At 38.2% G+C, this 15,541-nt stretch overlaps 1 protein-coding gene across 1 annotated transcript in view; it reads left to right on the top strand.

The window, feature by feature from the left end:
• Positions 1 to 10,342: 10,342 nt before the first annotated feature.
• The window catches only part of LOC134632818 (ras-related protein Rab-26), a 144,265-nt gene continuing 139,066 nt past the window's right edge, over positions 10,343 to 15,541 (top strand). Inside the window, exons 1-2 of the mRNA XM_063481633.1 lie at positions 10,343 to 10,744; positions 14,065 to 14,175. Of these exons, the coding sequence (XP_063337703.1) occupies positions 10,568 to 10,744; positions 14,065 to 14,175 (288 nt within the window). The 5' untranslated portion in view covers positions 10,343 to 10,567. The remainder of the gene's footprint in view (positions 10,745 to 14,064; positions 14,176 to 15,541) is intronic.

The following is a 15,541-nucleotide window of genomic DNA, read 5'->3' as shown; positions in this document are numbered from 1 at the left end:
TATGCAGATGATTCACAGATCTACCTCCCACTGAAACGCAAATCTGTGAACCCTCTGAAGAGACTGTTCGATTGTCTGGAAGATGTTAAGACATGGATGGCTTTAAATCTTTCAATCTAAATGAACAGAAACCTGAGATCATTGTCTTCGGCCCTAGTGACCATTACGACCTTGGCCCCTTAGAAAATTATAAAAAACCGTTTTCGAGGAATTTAGGTGTGATTTTTGATAGTAATTAAACATTCGATAAACAGATAAATAATGTGATCAAGACCAGCTTCTTTCACCTCCGCTTACTTGCAAAGGTTAAGCCATTTCTCAGCTTCAGAGACTTTGTGAAAGCAACCCATGCCTTTATTTCATCTTGCCTCGAGTTCTGCGACAGCCTCTACTCTGGTGTTACTTCGTCATCTATTGGCCGACTATAGCTGGTTCAAAATGCTGCGGCAAGGCTTTTGACTGGCAAGCGGAAGGGAGAGCACATATCCCCTACACTCGTCTCGCTGCATTGGCTGCCAGTAAGTTTTCGAATTGATTTTAAGATCTTGAAACTTGTTTTTAAAACATTGCATGGACTAGCTCCTATATATCTTTCTGATCTTTTAAATTGGTATACTCCGGCAAGATCTGTGAGGTCTGCGGACCAAATGCTTCTAGTTGTCCCTAGGTCTAAATTAAAACAGGAGATCGGGCTTTTGCTGTGACTGCTCCGAAACTGGAATAAACTGCCTTTACATATCAGGACCTCTGCAACACTGGATACTTTTAAAACTCGTTTAACCTCCTAGGACCTGGCGTCCACATATGTGGACATCACATCACATACTAAATTTTTCTCTACAAGGGCCTGATATCCACTTACGAGGACATTATACTGCAACTGTGCTATCGAAAGTTAAAGCGAATGTCCTTATGTGTGGATCTAATTTTTCTCAGAAACAAAAATCTGGTAAAAAAAAAAAAAATCTGGTAATTCTTTATTTTTAAATTCATCAGGTCCCAGTCAGCCCAAATATCAAAGAGAAATTTAAAATGCATGCCATGAAAGAGTTTGGGTCTCTCTAAGGTTAAAGACCCATTTTTACTCTTTGACTTTTAATTCTGTATGAGTCTGTCATTATTTTATTCTTATTATTTTCTTATCTTTTATTTTACTTTCCTTTTTAATTTGATCTGATTATTTTATTGTACAGTACTTTGGGCAACAGTTGTTGTTTTTAAAAGTGCTATATAAATAAATTGATTTGATTTGGTGGTTGCGTTGTACCAACCATGACTGCAACCCCTCCACTGTGTATTCAAACTGGAGCAAGTAAGCATCACTTTGATCACAGTTAGCGATCACACTACTTGCTTATCTTGCTTGATCCAGCTGATCTGTACACAGCAGTTACTATGAAATAAGCTAGAATACTTCACTGGGTACAGTTCTCCAGATCATGTGAGTCTGCTTTTAGTAGCTTGGCTACAGTTAAAACAGTGTCAACTAAAACTGAACTTGGGTGGGTGTAAAACAGCTGCATCACCTTGTGTGCTCATCCAAGAAATCAGTCGTGTCATTTCATTCTGTGATGTAAAAGCTACCAGTAACTTTTACACGCAAGTGTCCTTTGGCAGTAAAGTTGATGCACAGATCTATGGCATTACCTAATGAATTATTTTGTAACTATAAACTTGTATATACAAGGATGTTTGTGCTGAAATTAAGTCATTTGATGGCCTAAAACCAGAAATAAACAACAATAAAACAAAAATAAATGACAGACATGACATTAAGTCAGACGATATTTTTAAAAAAAAGAAGTTAGAAGTGGTTTGCAAAGTAGCTTGCAGAAAATGTGGGCAGGTTAAAGCTGCTTAAACAGGGTAGCCATAGCAAAGCGTTGGAACAGGGCATCTACAAATCAGAAGGCTGAGGTTTCAAGTCCCTTAATGGTTGTCTTTTCACAATTTTACTGAGAATATCAGATAATCTGCCAGTAATGGAGGAGTCTGATTTTCTGGACTGCCGTTACGCTCAGTTAAATATCACAAAGAAAATATTTGCAAAAGTAGGTATAAAACTACCGCTGACAACCAGGCAACTAATAATAATGATAAAGTTTCATTGATCATTTTGTCAATGATTTGTTCGTTGCTATGTAAAAGTCCTATACCTTATCACCGCAGGATTTTCTCGAATACCATACTTGGACTTTTAGATTGTGATGCCTAATATCTTGTTGAGTAATGATTTTTCCTTTTTTCTCTGTTTTGGCTCTGAAATGAAGACCGCTCCTGGCAGGAGCTACAACTGTTGGTTATTGATTATTCTTCAGCTCTGAAACACATTTATTATCCGGAGGCCTCACAAAGTTTTGTGAAACGATGTGACCGATGTGATTAATTCTCCATCTAAAATACACTTTACAAACTTCAGAGGAGCGTGTTTATGGTTGCGGTGAAATATGGAGAGTTCTGAAAGTCTTGACGGTAAAATATTGGACAAAACAAGCTGGATTTGAACCAATAAATCTTTCCCCCGTTCCGCGATGAAACCGCTTTGGCCTGTGTTAGTGGGTCATTCATTTGTCCGCCTGAACGTTCCCCATCCGCTAAGGTCTGAGTTACGTCTTTATGTTACAGTCACGATTTCTTAGGGCTGCTTGACTTATAATTATATACAAGGTAATTGCATTTACTTAATAACAGTAGTAGTAATCAGAGATGTGAGATGAAGGTGGGGAAAACATGTTTCTATGCAAATGAAAATAACCTGTAGTAACATAAATGGCCTCTAGATGGTGCTGTTCACCATGTTATCAGCGTATTTAGAGCTTCGTGCTTCATTCTTCCAGATTCACTGCTTCACAAACATTTTTCTCAAAGGGAATCAATCTACCCTGTGTGTGTGTGACGTGTGTGACGTGTGTGAGCGCTACGCTGCTATTCAGGACCTTTTGTTGGTACGGCAATCCTTTTATCTGTTAATGACAAGTTTCCAGATTCATCAAAGACTGCCGGGTGTCTGCGATTTTACACACATTCTTTGGCGATGTATTCTCCTCACATGACTGAGATATTATTCAGAGTTGCTTTTATGCTACCTTTTCAGTATCTGTAATGTTTCCCTCCAACAGCTGTATAAAGTACCACAAATCATCTGTTTAAATTTTTTAAACGGAGAGCAGGAATAATGATTTGTTTTGGTGTACATGACAAAGTGGATGTGTATTTTTTGAAAAATGAACACATACACTGTGGCTGACAAAGTAATTTCCACCTTGCTTGCTTCATGGATAAATAATAGCTTCCCTTCCTGATGATGGAGGGTGCAGCATTCCCTGGAGAACTGACTATGACTACTGTGTATCCTGTGCGGACCCATATTTTTCATTATTTTCATCGTTATATAATAAAAACTGGATATGAAAAAGATGCGCGACTAAACAGTGTTTCCTTTTATTTAATGTAATGAAGCCGTTCATAACAGAGGAGCAGCCGACTGGTTAATGCAGAATGAATGTGGCTGCATGTTGTGTTCTTATAATATGACCACATATTATTTTGGTTTGAAATTTTTTGTAAAAGTCTCTTATACACTATATGAAGAAAAAAAAAACCTCAACAAAAGTAGGGCGGGGGTGGGGGTTGGTAGCTAGCTACAAGTCTCAGCACATATTGACTTAGCCTAGCTGACTGTGTTCAGCCATGTTCCCTTTTAACCATTTTAACCATTTCTTCATTTAGTTCACAGTGTTTAGTTAATTTATTATGTTTATAAATATCATAATTACATGCTTAATACATCTATGCCGTTTCTTTCTCAAATAGCAAACTCTTCAGGTCCAAAAGGCTCCAAAATGCACTGACATGACAGTCAGTCATTTTTTAAGTTTATCTAATAGAAAAAAAGAAAATTGAACTAATTCATGTACATCAACTAGTGTGTAATTATGCTTTCCTTGAAATTAATGCATTCTCATAAAAGCAGATGCCAGTTTGTGGATACCGCCATGTTGCTCGCCCATCTTGAATACAAGGACCGAAATTGACCTTCCCATTCTGCCTTTTATGTATGTGGCTGGAGACCAGCAATATGCAGAGTACACATGATAAGTTGCCTTCAATCTAAAGATCAGAAATAGCTTTTTAAAACTATATATGACATTTGAACATTTATATTTTCATCATCTCTCCTCCCTCATTTCCACCTCATCCTCTTCCTCCTCACCTCAGGCGTTATCTCCTGAACCAAAGTCAGAGATCAAGTACTTGCATAAAACATGCATAAACATGCTTATTACTTACTGTCCATAGATTTGACATGTGATTCCCCCTCACCCCGCGCCTCAGGGCAGCTGACAATGAGCCAGCTTAACAACAACAACTGGTTATAAGCTAGCATTATAGCAGCTAATGGCTTGAATGTGATAAACAGTTTGATTAGATTCTTACATTGTAGAAAAGTTTATTTGATAAGTGCCCAAGTCCAAAAAGTTAGCCAATTGTTAGCAGTTATTTAACTGACAGGAAAGCTATTATCAACAATACACCTCAGTAATGCTGTCATCAAGATTCACTAAATAGCCAACTTGCACTGAACTCCTTTCACACTGTTTTACAGCCTTGTCCGGAGTAAATAGACATGGATAACTGCCATATTCAAAGCTGAGGTAAACAGCAGACTGACAGCTTAGACTCACTACAGATGAACAGTGGCCAGTATCTTAGGATGACTTGTAGAAACATAAAATAATGCAAAACATTTAATTAACACATATCCAGTTTTTTTTTTCCGAATCCACTGAACGGCTGCCCCGAGGTACCCCTGAGCAATGTACCGTCCCTACACACTGCTGCCCGGGTGCTAGATTGGTGGATGCCCACTGCCTCACTGAGTGAATGGGTTAAATGCAGAGAGGAATTTTCCCACGGGGATCAATAAAGTATACATTATTACAAGGGCGTAGATTTGGCATGGACGGAAGGGACATGTCCCCACCAATATCCAGTGATTATTGAATAGCTGGATATTGAATTGTAATTTTAAATGGTTTAAAAGCATGTAGAATAGCATATTCAGGCAAGTATATTTGTCCCCTTTTATCAAGAAGCAAAGACAAAAAGGAAAAAGAAAAGAAACAGGGCAGGGTTCGGTGGTTGAATCATTCGTCCCCACCAATGCCAAAACCAAATCTACGTCCTTGCATTATTACACTATTGTTATTATTCAAATATGATGAAATATAGCGTATTCAAAAATGTTGTTCTTTTTACACAAAGTAGAAACACACTGACCAGCCATGGCCATTGTCAGGTACATAAATTCAATGTTTTTGAGGCCGTGTAAGAAAACAGAATTGAGCTGACTGTAATCTACTGACATCTAGTGGTGAGATTTTCCACTAGATGTCAGTGGAAAATCTCACCACACAATACTTTTAAGCACCTTTAAGCAACTCAACAAGCTCTTTAAATCAGTGTGTGTGGTGGATGGGTGTGTCTGTGTTGGTTCACTCACCAGATCTGACAATGCCACGCTCACACAGCGTGGATATTTTTAATAGCCTGCTCATCAAACGCATCTGCATTCCGTTTGTTTCCAACCTCCCTGTACAATCACTTCCGCTGCCTTTGTTTTATGTACCTTTGATTGTTAACTTACAGATCGGTCACTGGATCACACAGACATCCACTGTGCATCCTGATTGTGTAAAACACGGCAGGGTGGTGCGTCTGATAACTCTCCACAGCTCCAGTTTGGCACATTCCCAGTTGTCCTCTGATATAATATTAAAGCGGAGGTGGCAGCAGCACTCAAAGAGTAGATATGACCAAAATGGGTGTGGGCTGCAAGTTCAATTCCCTGCTGGTAAAATCAGGCTAGAGGAAGTGAATGAATCCCACAGCAGATGCATCAGTGATTGTTTAGAGTTGTTGGAAAGCTGTCAGGGTGAAGGCTTGTAGCTGAATTAGGCTGCACTGGAAAAGTATGCTCAGCAAGTCTTCCATGAACAAAACAGATCAAATACAGTATGCAACCCAGCAAATGAGTCACCAATGCAGCGCATCATCCTTTGTTAACCCTTACATAAAATGCTTTTTAGGTTGTGTGTCGTCATGGAGGACGTAGGAAAATGACTGTTTACTTGCAATGAGGGAGGGAGCTCCTGAATATAAAGGAGTGACTCATGTGGTGTTTTTCTGTAACACGGTAGCTACTGTATTGTCTTCAGCTCTTCCTGGGAGCAGGGCAGGGATTTTGTCCTACACACACACACAACATATAAGCAGACAGCAATAATTGGTTGGGTCAAATCTGAGTGCACAGCTGCAAAATCATATGTTGAACTAGACGGCACATCCTCCAGCAAGGCCAGCACCCTGTATTGCAATTTTAATGAATGTCAGTGAATCTACAGTGAAACGTTATGGGGTTGTGCCATTGCTTATGCTCCATGTCTCCACCAAGGTTCCTGAAATTATTTCTTCTTTCTTATTGATAACATTAATGATCCACTGCTCAAGGAAAAATGAGCAAAGTCAACGTTAATTTGTTTGAAAACCAATAAAAAAAGAAAAAATAAGATTCCTTTTTTGTCTTAAATAAGACAACCCAGAATGCTAAGTGTGAGTTCCCCCTTAAAAAATATAGAGTGTAAAAATTGATAACCAAATACTAAGTTTAACGTAATAGTTATTTAGTTCCAGTTCACAACTGTTTTCTTAAGGCATTTAAGGTAATATTGCAGAAGAAAAAAAACAAAACTATGATCTGTGAGGAAGAACATGGCAACAGTGGGCAGGACGAACTCCCTTTTAACAGGAAGAAATCTTCAGCACAGTCTGTTATGAGGGCTCTGAAATCAACGTCAAACATGGCAAACATGCACCTTCTTGCACTGAATTATTTGTTCGAAAACAACAGGTCCTCAACATCCATTGGTAAAAAATTACCCATTTTTTCTGCTTCTGCCAATAGTATGGTGCCAACTGAGATTATGGCTACTTTTACTTGAAACCAGGTTAACATGCTGATATTTTCACACGAAAACGGATGGAGAATGGTATCAGTGCATTTTTCACATTTTTACTTAAAGAATCAAGCAATTAATAATTTATATATAACACAAGAAGTGCTGCCAATTACCTCCTGGTCAGCTTTTGAATCATTGCAGTTGAAGAGCACTTTGTATCTTGGAAAGCATAGTAGTAGATGACATGTAGGGGTGTCAAAAATAAGGCCTGGGGGCCAGAATCAGCCTGGCAAAGACTGAAATCTGGCCCACTGGAAGGTTTTGAAATATAAAAATAATTAAATAAAAGATAAACAACAACAACTAAAGAAGAAAAAAGCCTAGATATTTCAGGTTTGTTTATTTTTTTGTTTTAGTTTTTTGCGATGTTTTTTGTGAATTAGCCTGGGCGGTGAGCTGCCGGAACTTTTTCTGTAATTTTATACATTTATTTATTTGTGTTGACAGATTTTTCTAATTTGCTAGAACAGTATTTCTTTGTCATGAGTAAAAACTGAAGTTGCACGTCTTTTTCTTATATCAAATAGGATTGAATGTGTAACGTCTAACAGAAAGGGTAGTTTTGCTGGTGCGGCCCACTCAAGATCAAAGTGGGCGGCATGTGGCCCACTATGTAAGTTCGACATTCCTGCCTTGCAGTTTGTAGAGGATGAAATGACTGCACTCTTAAATCTTGTACTGAGACACTATAAGAGATGTAAGAACCATAGATCTGCTCTTTATTGACTTCGCCCTTGGTTTTAATTGTATTCAGCCACATCTTCTTGCACACAGCCTTTAATTTAATTTGAATATAGATTTTAGCACAGTGTTGGCTCACTGGCCTCTTAACAAACAGATCCTGTGGGTCTAGGCTATTGGAACCCTGTCCAGTCACCCTCAATTGGATCCCCTCAGGGCTGTGTGTGTTTTTACCACTTCTATCTGGATCTAATACTAATAAGTATTAGAACAACCCTAGATCAAGATGCATGTCGACAGCACTCTAATTGTAAGTCTTCTGCAAGATGTGGAGCAAGATTATGTCCCAGTCCTTGATGAGTCTGTTAGACTGTGCGTTCTCCTAAGAAACTTGGCTTCAACCACAGAAATGTTTGATTTAGAAGAAATTTGGGACATTTAACTGTATTTTCTTAAGTTTTAAAGCTTTTCCCTACTGACAAAGACCTCCCCTATGACCATTCATATACACGAAAATAATTAAGTTATAGATTTCTGTAATTTTACACATTTACTTCTTACAATTTAATCCCAAAGAGTCATGCTCACAGACTCCTTTACAACAGCAGCATTTCTTTATCATGTAGAAAAACTGAAACATATGGTTGAAATTGTGCTTCTTTATCTTATATTAAAATGATTCAGAGATTAAATGTGCAGTTTAGTGCTGTGCAATACTGTAAATTTTGGTATGCTCCAATACCAAGTAAATAAAGGGCCAGTGTTTCAGACACCAATACAAATTCTGATACTTTTAAGGCAGAATATTTCGGGGAAAACACAATTCAGTTGGCTACATACTGAACTTAGGGGATAGAAACAAAGTATCAGTCTAAAACCAATACCAACATCAATGTTTGGATCAATCCGCCTCCCTCTAGTGCAGACATAAGATAAAAATGGGGCGTATGTGACCTGTGATGTAAAAGGAGTTTAAGATTTCTGCATTAGGATGAAGGTTTGGACTCCCCAGATGTAGCACATTTACATTCATGGTGACAGTTTGGGACACTGGAATTTTCTATAGTGTTTTGTGTATTGTATTGTATGCATGTATAAGACTAATTATGGGCCCATGAAAAACCATTGCCCAAGGACCCACAAGGGTATTTGTGTTTGGAAACTGTTGCTTAATTTTAATATGCCTAACACACACCTTTTTTTCTCTCTCCTAGACTGCATGGTTTTGTCAACAATTCACCTTTTTGCTGCTTGGCACCTGAGATAAAAAATGTGTGTGGCCATGCCGAGCTCTATTCCAGTTAAATATTGACCATCCCAAAAAATTGATGACTCATTTGACTAATGGGTTTTAGCATAACCATTTAATTTTTTCCTGCTGTAATGCCACTCTAAATCCCAAACATCCATCAGTGAAAGAACAAGCTAATTGTTTTATAACACAGGCAACCTGAAGTCCCACATATTACAGGATGCCTGCTTAACAGCTGTTGGACTTGTGCACTATACCCAAGAGGAGCTGCCTCAGTAGTATTGGACACAGGAGATACAAAGCCATGAATCTGAAAGTGTCTGCACAGAACAGCAAGTAGAGGAGGTTTGATCGAAATATTGATAGCATCGATACCAATGGTGGTATTGGTATCGGATTGATACAAACAGAAAAGGATCGATACTTATCCTCTAAGTTGAGCAAGTAGCCCACTGAATTGCGTTGAATTTTTTTTTTCATTCTTTGCAAATTAATATATATACCTCAAACTATGGAAAATGTCAGAACCGTTTTGTGTTGACTGTCTATTTTATTTATAGCCTGTAGCACACTTAAAAAACAGAAGTTAACCCAGACAGACTCATTTACATTCCAGGTCTCCAATAAACCCAGTCTCAAAATACATGAAAAGCTGAAAGATGTGTTTTAATGTGTAAACTAATTATTGGAAAAGTGAAAATCACAGTGAGTTAGTGGTCATTGGAATTTGCAAATTGATGATGATTCAGCTCATAAGTCATGACACACTGCTCTCATCTGCCTTTAAAAGTTAAAGTATCAATATCGGTAATTGGTATCGGTATACTTGCCCCGCATTTACTTCATACCAAAATTTGCAGTATGGCACAGCACTAACAGCCAACTGAAAGTCTGAATCGGTGCCAGAAGCAAGCTGGACCTTTAAGACAGGAAATACACCCAAAACAGAATTTGCATTTATATTGTGCAGTCTGTTTTTGCATTAAAAACTTGGAGCCACAGCCTAAATAAGATGTGGAAGCCAAGTGATATGCATAATACTGTAAAGCTTCCAGAATTACCCCGTAAAAAGACTGATTCCGGTCTCTCGTCCTTCCTTAAAACAATGACCGATCATTCATCAGGTATCTTTGATGTGCCGCATTATCAGCTATAAGAAATCTTTTTTCTAGCTGAACGAGACTGCTTTTGTGCTGTATGATTTGAAAGTGTGTGGATTTCTTTTCTCTTTATTTTTTGTTTTAGTGTGGATTTTCCACAGAACCATGCCTTCTCCCGCTCTCAACATCACGTTACGAGAGAAGAGAGGCGGGGAGGGAGAGCGAGCGAGAGGGTGCTGTTTACATTGTGAGCAGACCTCAGATTTACAGTCATCCAGCTGCACCGCGGAGACAACAGCTGCCTCTCTTTAAAGGACAGTTTTTCAGTTTTGTTGTCACTTGCCAATTTAGGCTTTACGCACAGTCATGATTTTGACGCACAGGTGAACTTACCTCACCTCAACGCACCCCGATCAGAACTCAAAAAAGGAGAAAAGAAAAGTGTCCAGTTCACACTCTCCTCCTCCTCGTTTTTCCTTTTTTAATTGCTCGAAGCGGAGCAGGTCGTCAGAGTCATGTCCAGGAAGAAGACAGCGAAAGGCAAAGGGAGCTCCAAGAGCCCCAAGGCATCTCCGAGCAGCGGGAGGACGGGGAAAGGTTTGACCGCAGCTGCTGCTCCGTCCTCCGGGCTGGTCTATCCCAGCAGACCGTCCATCAGCAACAGCGGAGAGTTTTATGACATCGCCTTCAAGGTGAGCACAAGCTTAGCGTAGGGTATTCGTCTTATAGAGACTTCACCTGAAAAGTGAAGCGAATCAGCATCAGCCAATTTTAAAAAGTCCCTCTTTGAAGGCAAAAAGTATGGCTTATGTTCTTAGTTAAAAGTGTGCTTGTGTCCAGGAGAATGCATGACTCTACAGACAAATCACAGTGAATGTCTGCAGAGATGAATCTAAAGATGATTAAAGATGATTCATTTTGCCCTGAAAAGCAGGCTTTTTCTTAAAATAGTGGGCTTTCTACTTCGTTTCTACTTTTGTAGTTTTCAGGCATGGCTGTGTATAGAAGTTAGTTTCGGCCAAGAAATATAATTTCCTATTTTGTTCATTTTTATTTCAGAATTTTCTTTTAGTTAAGTTTCTCTGAGTTATCATCTCATCTCTTTTGACTGCTGGATAGTAGCTCTATATACATCATACACCTTGTCATCTATTTTTCAACAGGCTTCTTAAGCCACTCAAGGTGCTTTAAAACAGAAAAACATCCGTAACATATACAAAAACTGTATGCTGTGTGCTTATGCAAGAAAACAAATATTTTCAGTGTTGTGTTTTTGACAGTTTTTCCTTCTGTGCTTGAGATTTCCTTATGTTTACCTTCCAAACTGCTCGCACATGCATGAAATGCTGCTTAGTGCATCCGGTGTCTCCTTTCAAGTGCTGAACTTTAGAAACATTAAGTGTTGCTGCACACATGTAGTCCGGTGCAATAACATGGAAGAGCTGATGATGATGGAGAGGGGTTTCTATTATTAATGAGATAAATTAACAGCAGTGAAGGAGAGCAGCGGCGCTTTTTGTTTAACAGGAGTGGAGCTGACAGAATAAGTGCTACTGCCATCTCATGGTAAAGCTCAAGTTTGAGATGTCCTGATAGCTGTGTCAGGAGGCAGATGCCATCAGGGATGAAGGTCTGTTTTAGTCTTCCCTTACAAAAAACGTAACCCTCCCCCCCAAAAACACCATCTTGGTGTTTTGAAACCAGATGTGAGGAGTGAAAAGGTGGATATGATTGACTGGTGCTCATAGGAGGTGATTGTCAGTCACATGATATGGCATACTTTGTGTTAATGTCGTTCATGGACACTTATGGGCACACAAATTGACAAAACTAACATTAAGTTTCACTTGTTATAAGTAGAAACAAGCAGATGAGCTCATAAGCTTATCAGGAAAGTGTTTACTGAGGTTAGGAAACTCTTTTGCCATACACACTTCCATGCACCCAGATGTTTTTTTGCAGGGGTGTCGCCCACTGCTGGCTGTTAAAAAAATGCAGCTTTTGCGTCCCTTCCTTCTTTCCTTTTCGCAAGCTACATCTACACTGTGTGTGTGTGTAGCCCATTTTATGTGTGTAAAAGAATATTTTTGAGTTATAGCTTATAAATGAAAAACATTAATTCATCATTTAAAAATCTAAATATATTTTCTGTTTTTCTATACTATATGCAATTCTAAATACACGGTTGTGCAAGTCTTGAGCCACTCCTCATTTGTTTATATTCTGGTAGGAAAATGGGAAATGTAAGCCTGAAAGTCAATATTTCCATATACAGGCCAATCCATGACTGATAATGTTCCTTTGTGTGTTTTTCTACTTTTAGTGTATTGACAGTGTACTTGGCATTACTGCTATGCTGAAAAATGAAGCATTTTCCAAGTAGTTGGTCTTGCATGGTGGATCAGTATCAGACAGTACTTTTATCTGCATTTGTAATTTTGACAAGATTTCCAACACCACTGGCTGAGCCTCCATCATGTTTTAGTGGCTGTAGACACTCACTTTTTTACTTCTCCTCTGACCTCCTCCATGCAGTTTGATAACTTATTTTGTCAAACTGTCCTCAAAATGCATGGAGGTGGTCAGAGGAGATCCATCCATATCTCTATAAAACTTACTGTCACTGATTTTCAGTCCAGTTTTGTGTGTAATTTCACATAACCCAGCCTTTTCTTCCTGTTTCTTAGATACTGTTCAGCTACTGTAGGGTTTTAGGTGTTTTGCTTCTTCTTTTGTCCTCCACCCATTCAGCCAAGATATACTAAGATACACTTTCAGTTCTTTGGCAATCCTCTTGTTGGTGCTAAAATACTATTTGATATCTGTCAATCTGTGTTATCTTTAACATTTTCTATTTATTCATCTATGAATAAGTCTTTGCTTAATTATGTCTGTTATGTATACACACAACACTGGTTCATCCCTTGAGTTAGGTACCTTTTTATGCATGAATGATTCATAGGTCTATGTCAAGTGGCTTAACTTAAAAAAATATTAATCATATGGTATAAGACTGGAGTGAAGGTGAGTGAAAAAACAGCAAATGTCTAAAGAAATGCTTGAAAAGCCATCAGAAAACTGGAGAACTATTACTAAAAACCTATTTTGCAAGTTACAAGAACGTCTGGAGTCTTGGAAGCAAGTACTACGAGTGACAATCTGGAAAAGCCAGATCTGGATACCCACACACATTTAATGTTTTTTTAGTTTTGTCAAAGCTCTAGATCTCCACCACAAAATTTGACTTGGTGGTTTTTACATACTTTAGCTAACAGAAAGACAAAAAAAGACAAACTGCAATGATTCACAAATATGTATCTTGATGCTATACTTGTTGTTAAACCCCTTGAATTAGTCTGTAGTACAATCATATCTTGACTGTTTGAAGTAAATCTCTCTGTACCTCTGTCTTGGCTCTCGACTTGGCTGAGGAATAATCAATAATGACACAGCATTGACACAGAACATACATAATTGAAAGTATGAAATGGAGATGAAAAAGACTAATGATATTCTACATTGGGCATATGCAAATCTAAATTCTCATTATGTGGGTGGCAGCTGGTATTAATAATGCACCCTGATTAGCAACTGTTCCCATGGTAGACTGACCAAAATCACAGCTCCACTTTGACTTTGTGTGGTACTCCCACTTGTAACAGTTCAGTGTACCAAATGTCACCTCTGAACACGGCAAATCAAACCTAAATGAACACCAATATCAGAGTAGACCACTGAATTAGAGAAAAAAATGTATATATATTTATATATAATGTGATATGTAAAACATCATAAAAATAAGTAGTTTTGTGTCCATTGGTCTGTACATGCTGCTTTTTCCCAGTGTAGTGTATTTGTTTATGTATTATTTTATATACCTCAAACATCTTCTCACACACACACACACACACACACACACACACACACACACACACACACACACACACACACACACACACACGTGCAAGATTTAAAATTTTATGAACCAATACATTGTCACCTTCTGTCTCAGGTGATGCTCGTGGGGGATTCAGGCGTGGGAAAGACTTGTCTGCTGGTTCGCTTCAAAGATGGAGCCTTTCTGGCTGGGAGCTTCATCTCCACCGTGGGCATTGATTTCAGGGTAAGCATTAGCATATAGACTACATTGTGTCTGCCTGTTGACGTCATTGCTTCTTCAGCCAAATGTACGCTTTGTCAAGTTATTGAGAAATTTTTAATTCTATCCTTATAGTCCCTATGTGAATATCATAAGCTGTAGCTGATGCTTCCATCCAAAGGAAATCTCTTCCCACTATTTTTCAAACTTAGTCTGGCTCTGAGAATTGTAGCTGTTTGCAGTGTGAGTTGTGCCAGAGATTTTTTTTATGGAGGACATATGGTTCCGAATCTTTGGGAGATTTTTGAAATGCTAGAGATGTTCGCTGCCTCCAAAAAGTCGATTAGCAGTCAAAACAGGAAACATTTTAGTGGAATTGTTTTGCACTAACACATGCACAGTAAAGGTTTACAGCAGTATCAGAAGTATAAAATATGCATGAAGCCTCCAAGTCTGAAAAGCCAATGCCCAAGTACCTTAAACCTGAATTTTTTTAAGAGCCACCAGGAGGTGCTATCTGTGGTTGCTAAACAGCAGCTGTGGCTATTTTGAATAAATTAAAATAATAATAATAAGTTAAAAATTTGACAGAACAATGTACGAGGGGCAAGCAGCTGACATTTTCTTTTACATGAATCATCTGAAGTGCCAAAATTTGGGAATTAGCTAGTGTAGCCAAATGCAAATAGCCTAGCAGCTAGCTAACGGTCGATTTGCAGCCAAGTGACAACAGTGTATTATAATGCGAGGAGAAACAGCAGGTCCACGTTGTTATTTTAGAGTAGTTTGTTTGAACAGATAAATATTTAAAATAAAGTCAATGTGAAAATGTTGAAAATTCAGGGTACTGTAAATGATGTGGGTGTCGGGGATACTACAAGAAATGTCTTAAAAATCCTGAAATGAATGTTCTGCCCACACCCACCACAAAAGCCAGGCTAGCATAGCAATTGCTCATAACAGGACCTCCTAAAGTTGTGTGTAGGTGTGTAGCATATTGGTTTTTTTTTGAGATTTTGTTTTTGGTATTGTGACATTCCTAAATAATATATTTATAAAATATCATAACACAGATGTGGTGAGCTAGAGTTTAGCATGATCCATAGAATGGAGAATTTTAGACCTATGTTAACTAGATTTTTCCTTTAAACAAGCAATACAGAGATTTTACATAGAATATTAATAAAGAGTGAGACTTACACAAAGCATGATAACAATAAGAAAGGCTACATTTCCTCATAATGTTAATTAATAACACCTTTACTAAAGCTTTCAATATCTGGCAAATAATATTTTGACAGCTTTAACACCAAGTGTAAACTTATAAATATTTAATAAAGATTTTCTGTCAAAAATTGTAGGTTTAAATCAGGCCTGGGACTATTTTGCA

Source organism: Pelmatolapia mariae, linkage group LG8 (genome assembly GCF_036321145.2).
Source record: "Pelmatolapia mariae isolate MD_Pm_ZW linkage group LG8, Pm_UMD_F_2, whole genome shotgun sequence".
Taxonomy (NCBI): Eukaryota; Metazoa; Chordata; class Actinopteri; order Cichliformes; family Cichlidae; genus Pelmatolapia; species Pelmatolapia mariae.
The sequence above is the reverse complement of the archived record's forward strand: the minus strand, read 5'-3'. Positions and strand labels throughout refer to the sequence as shown.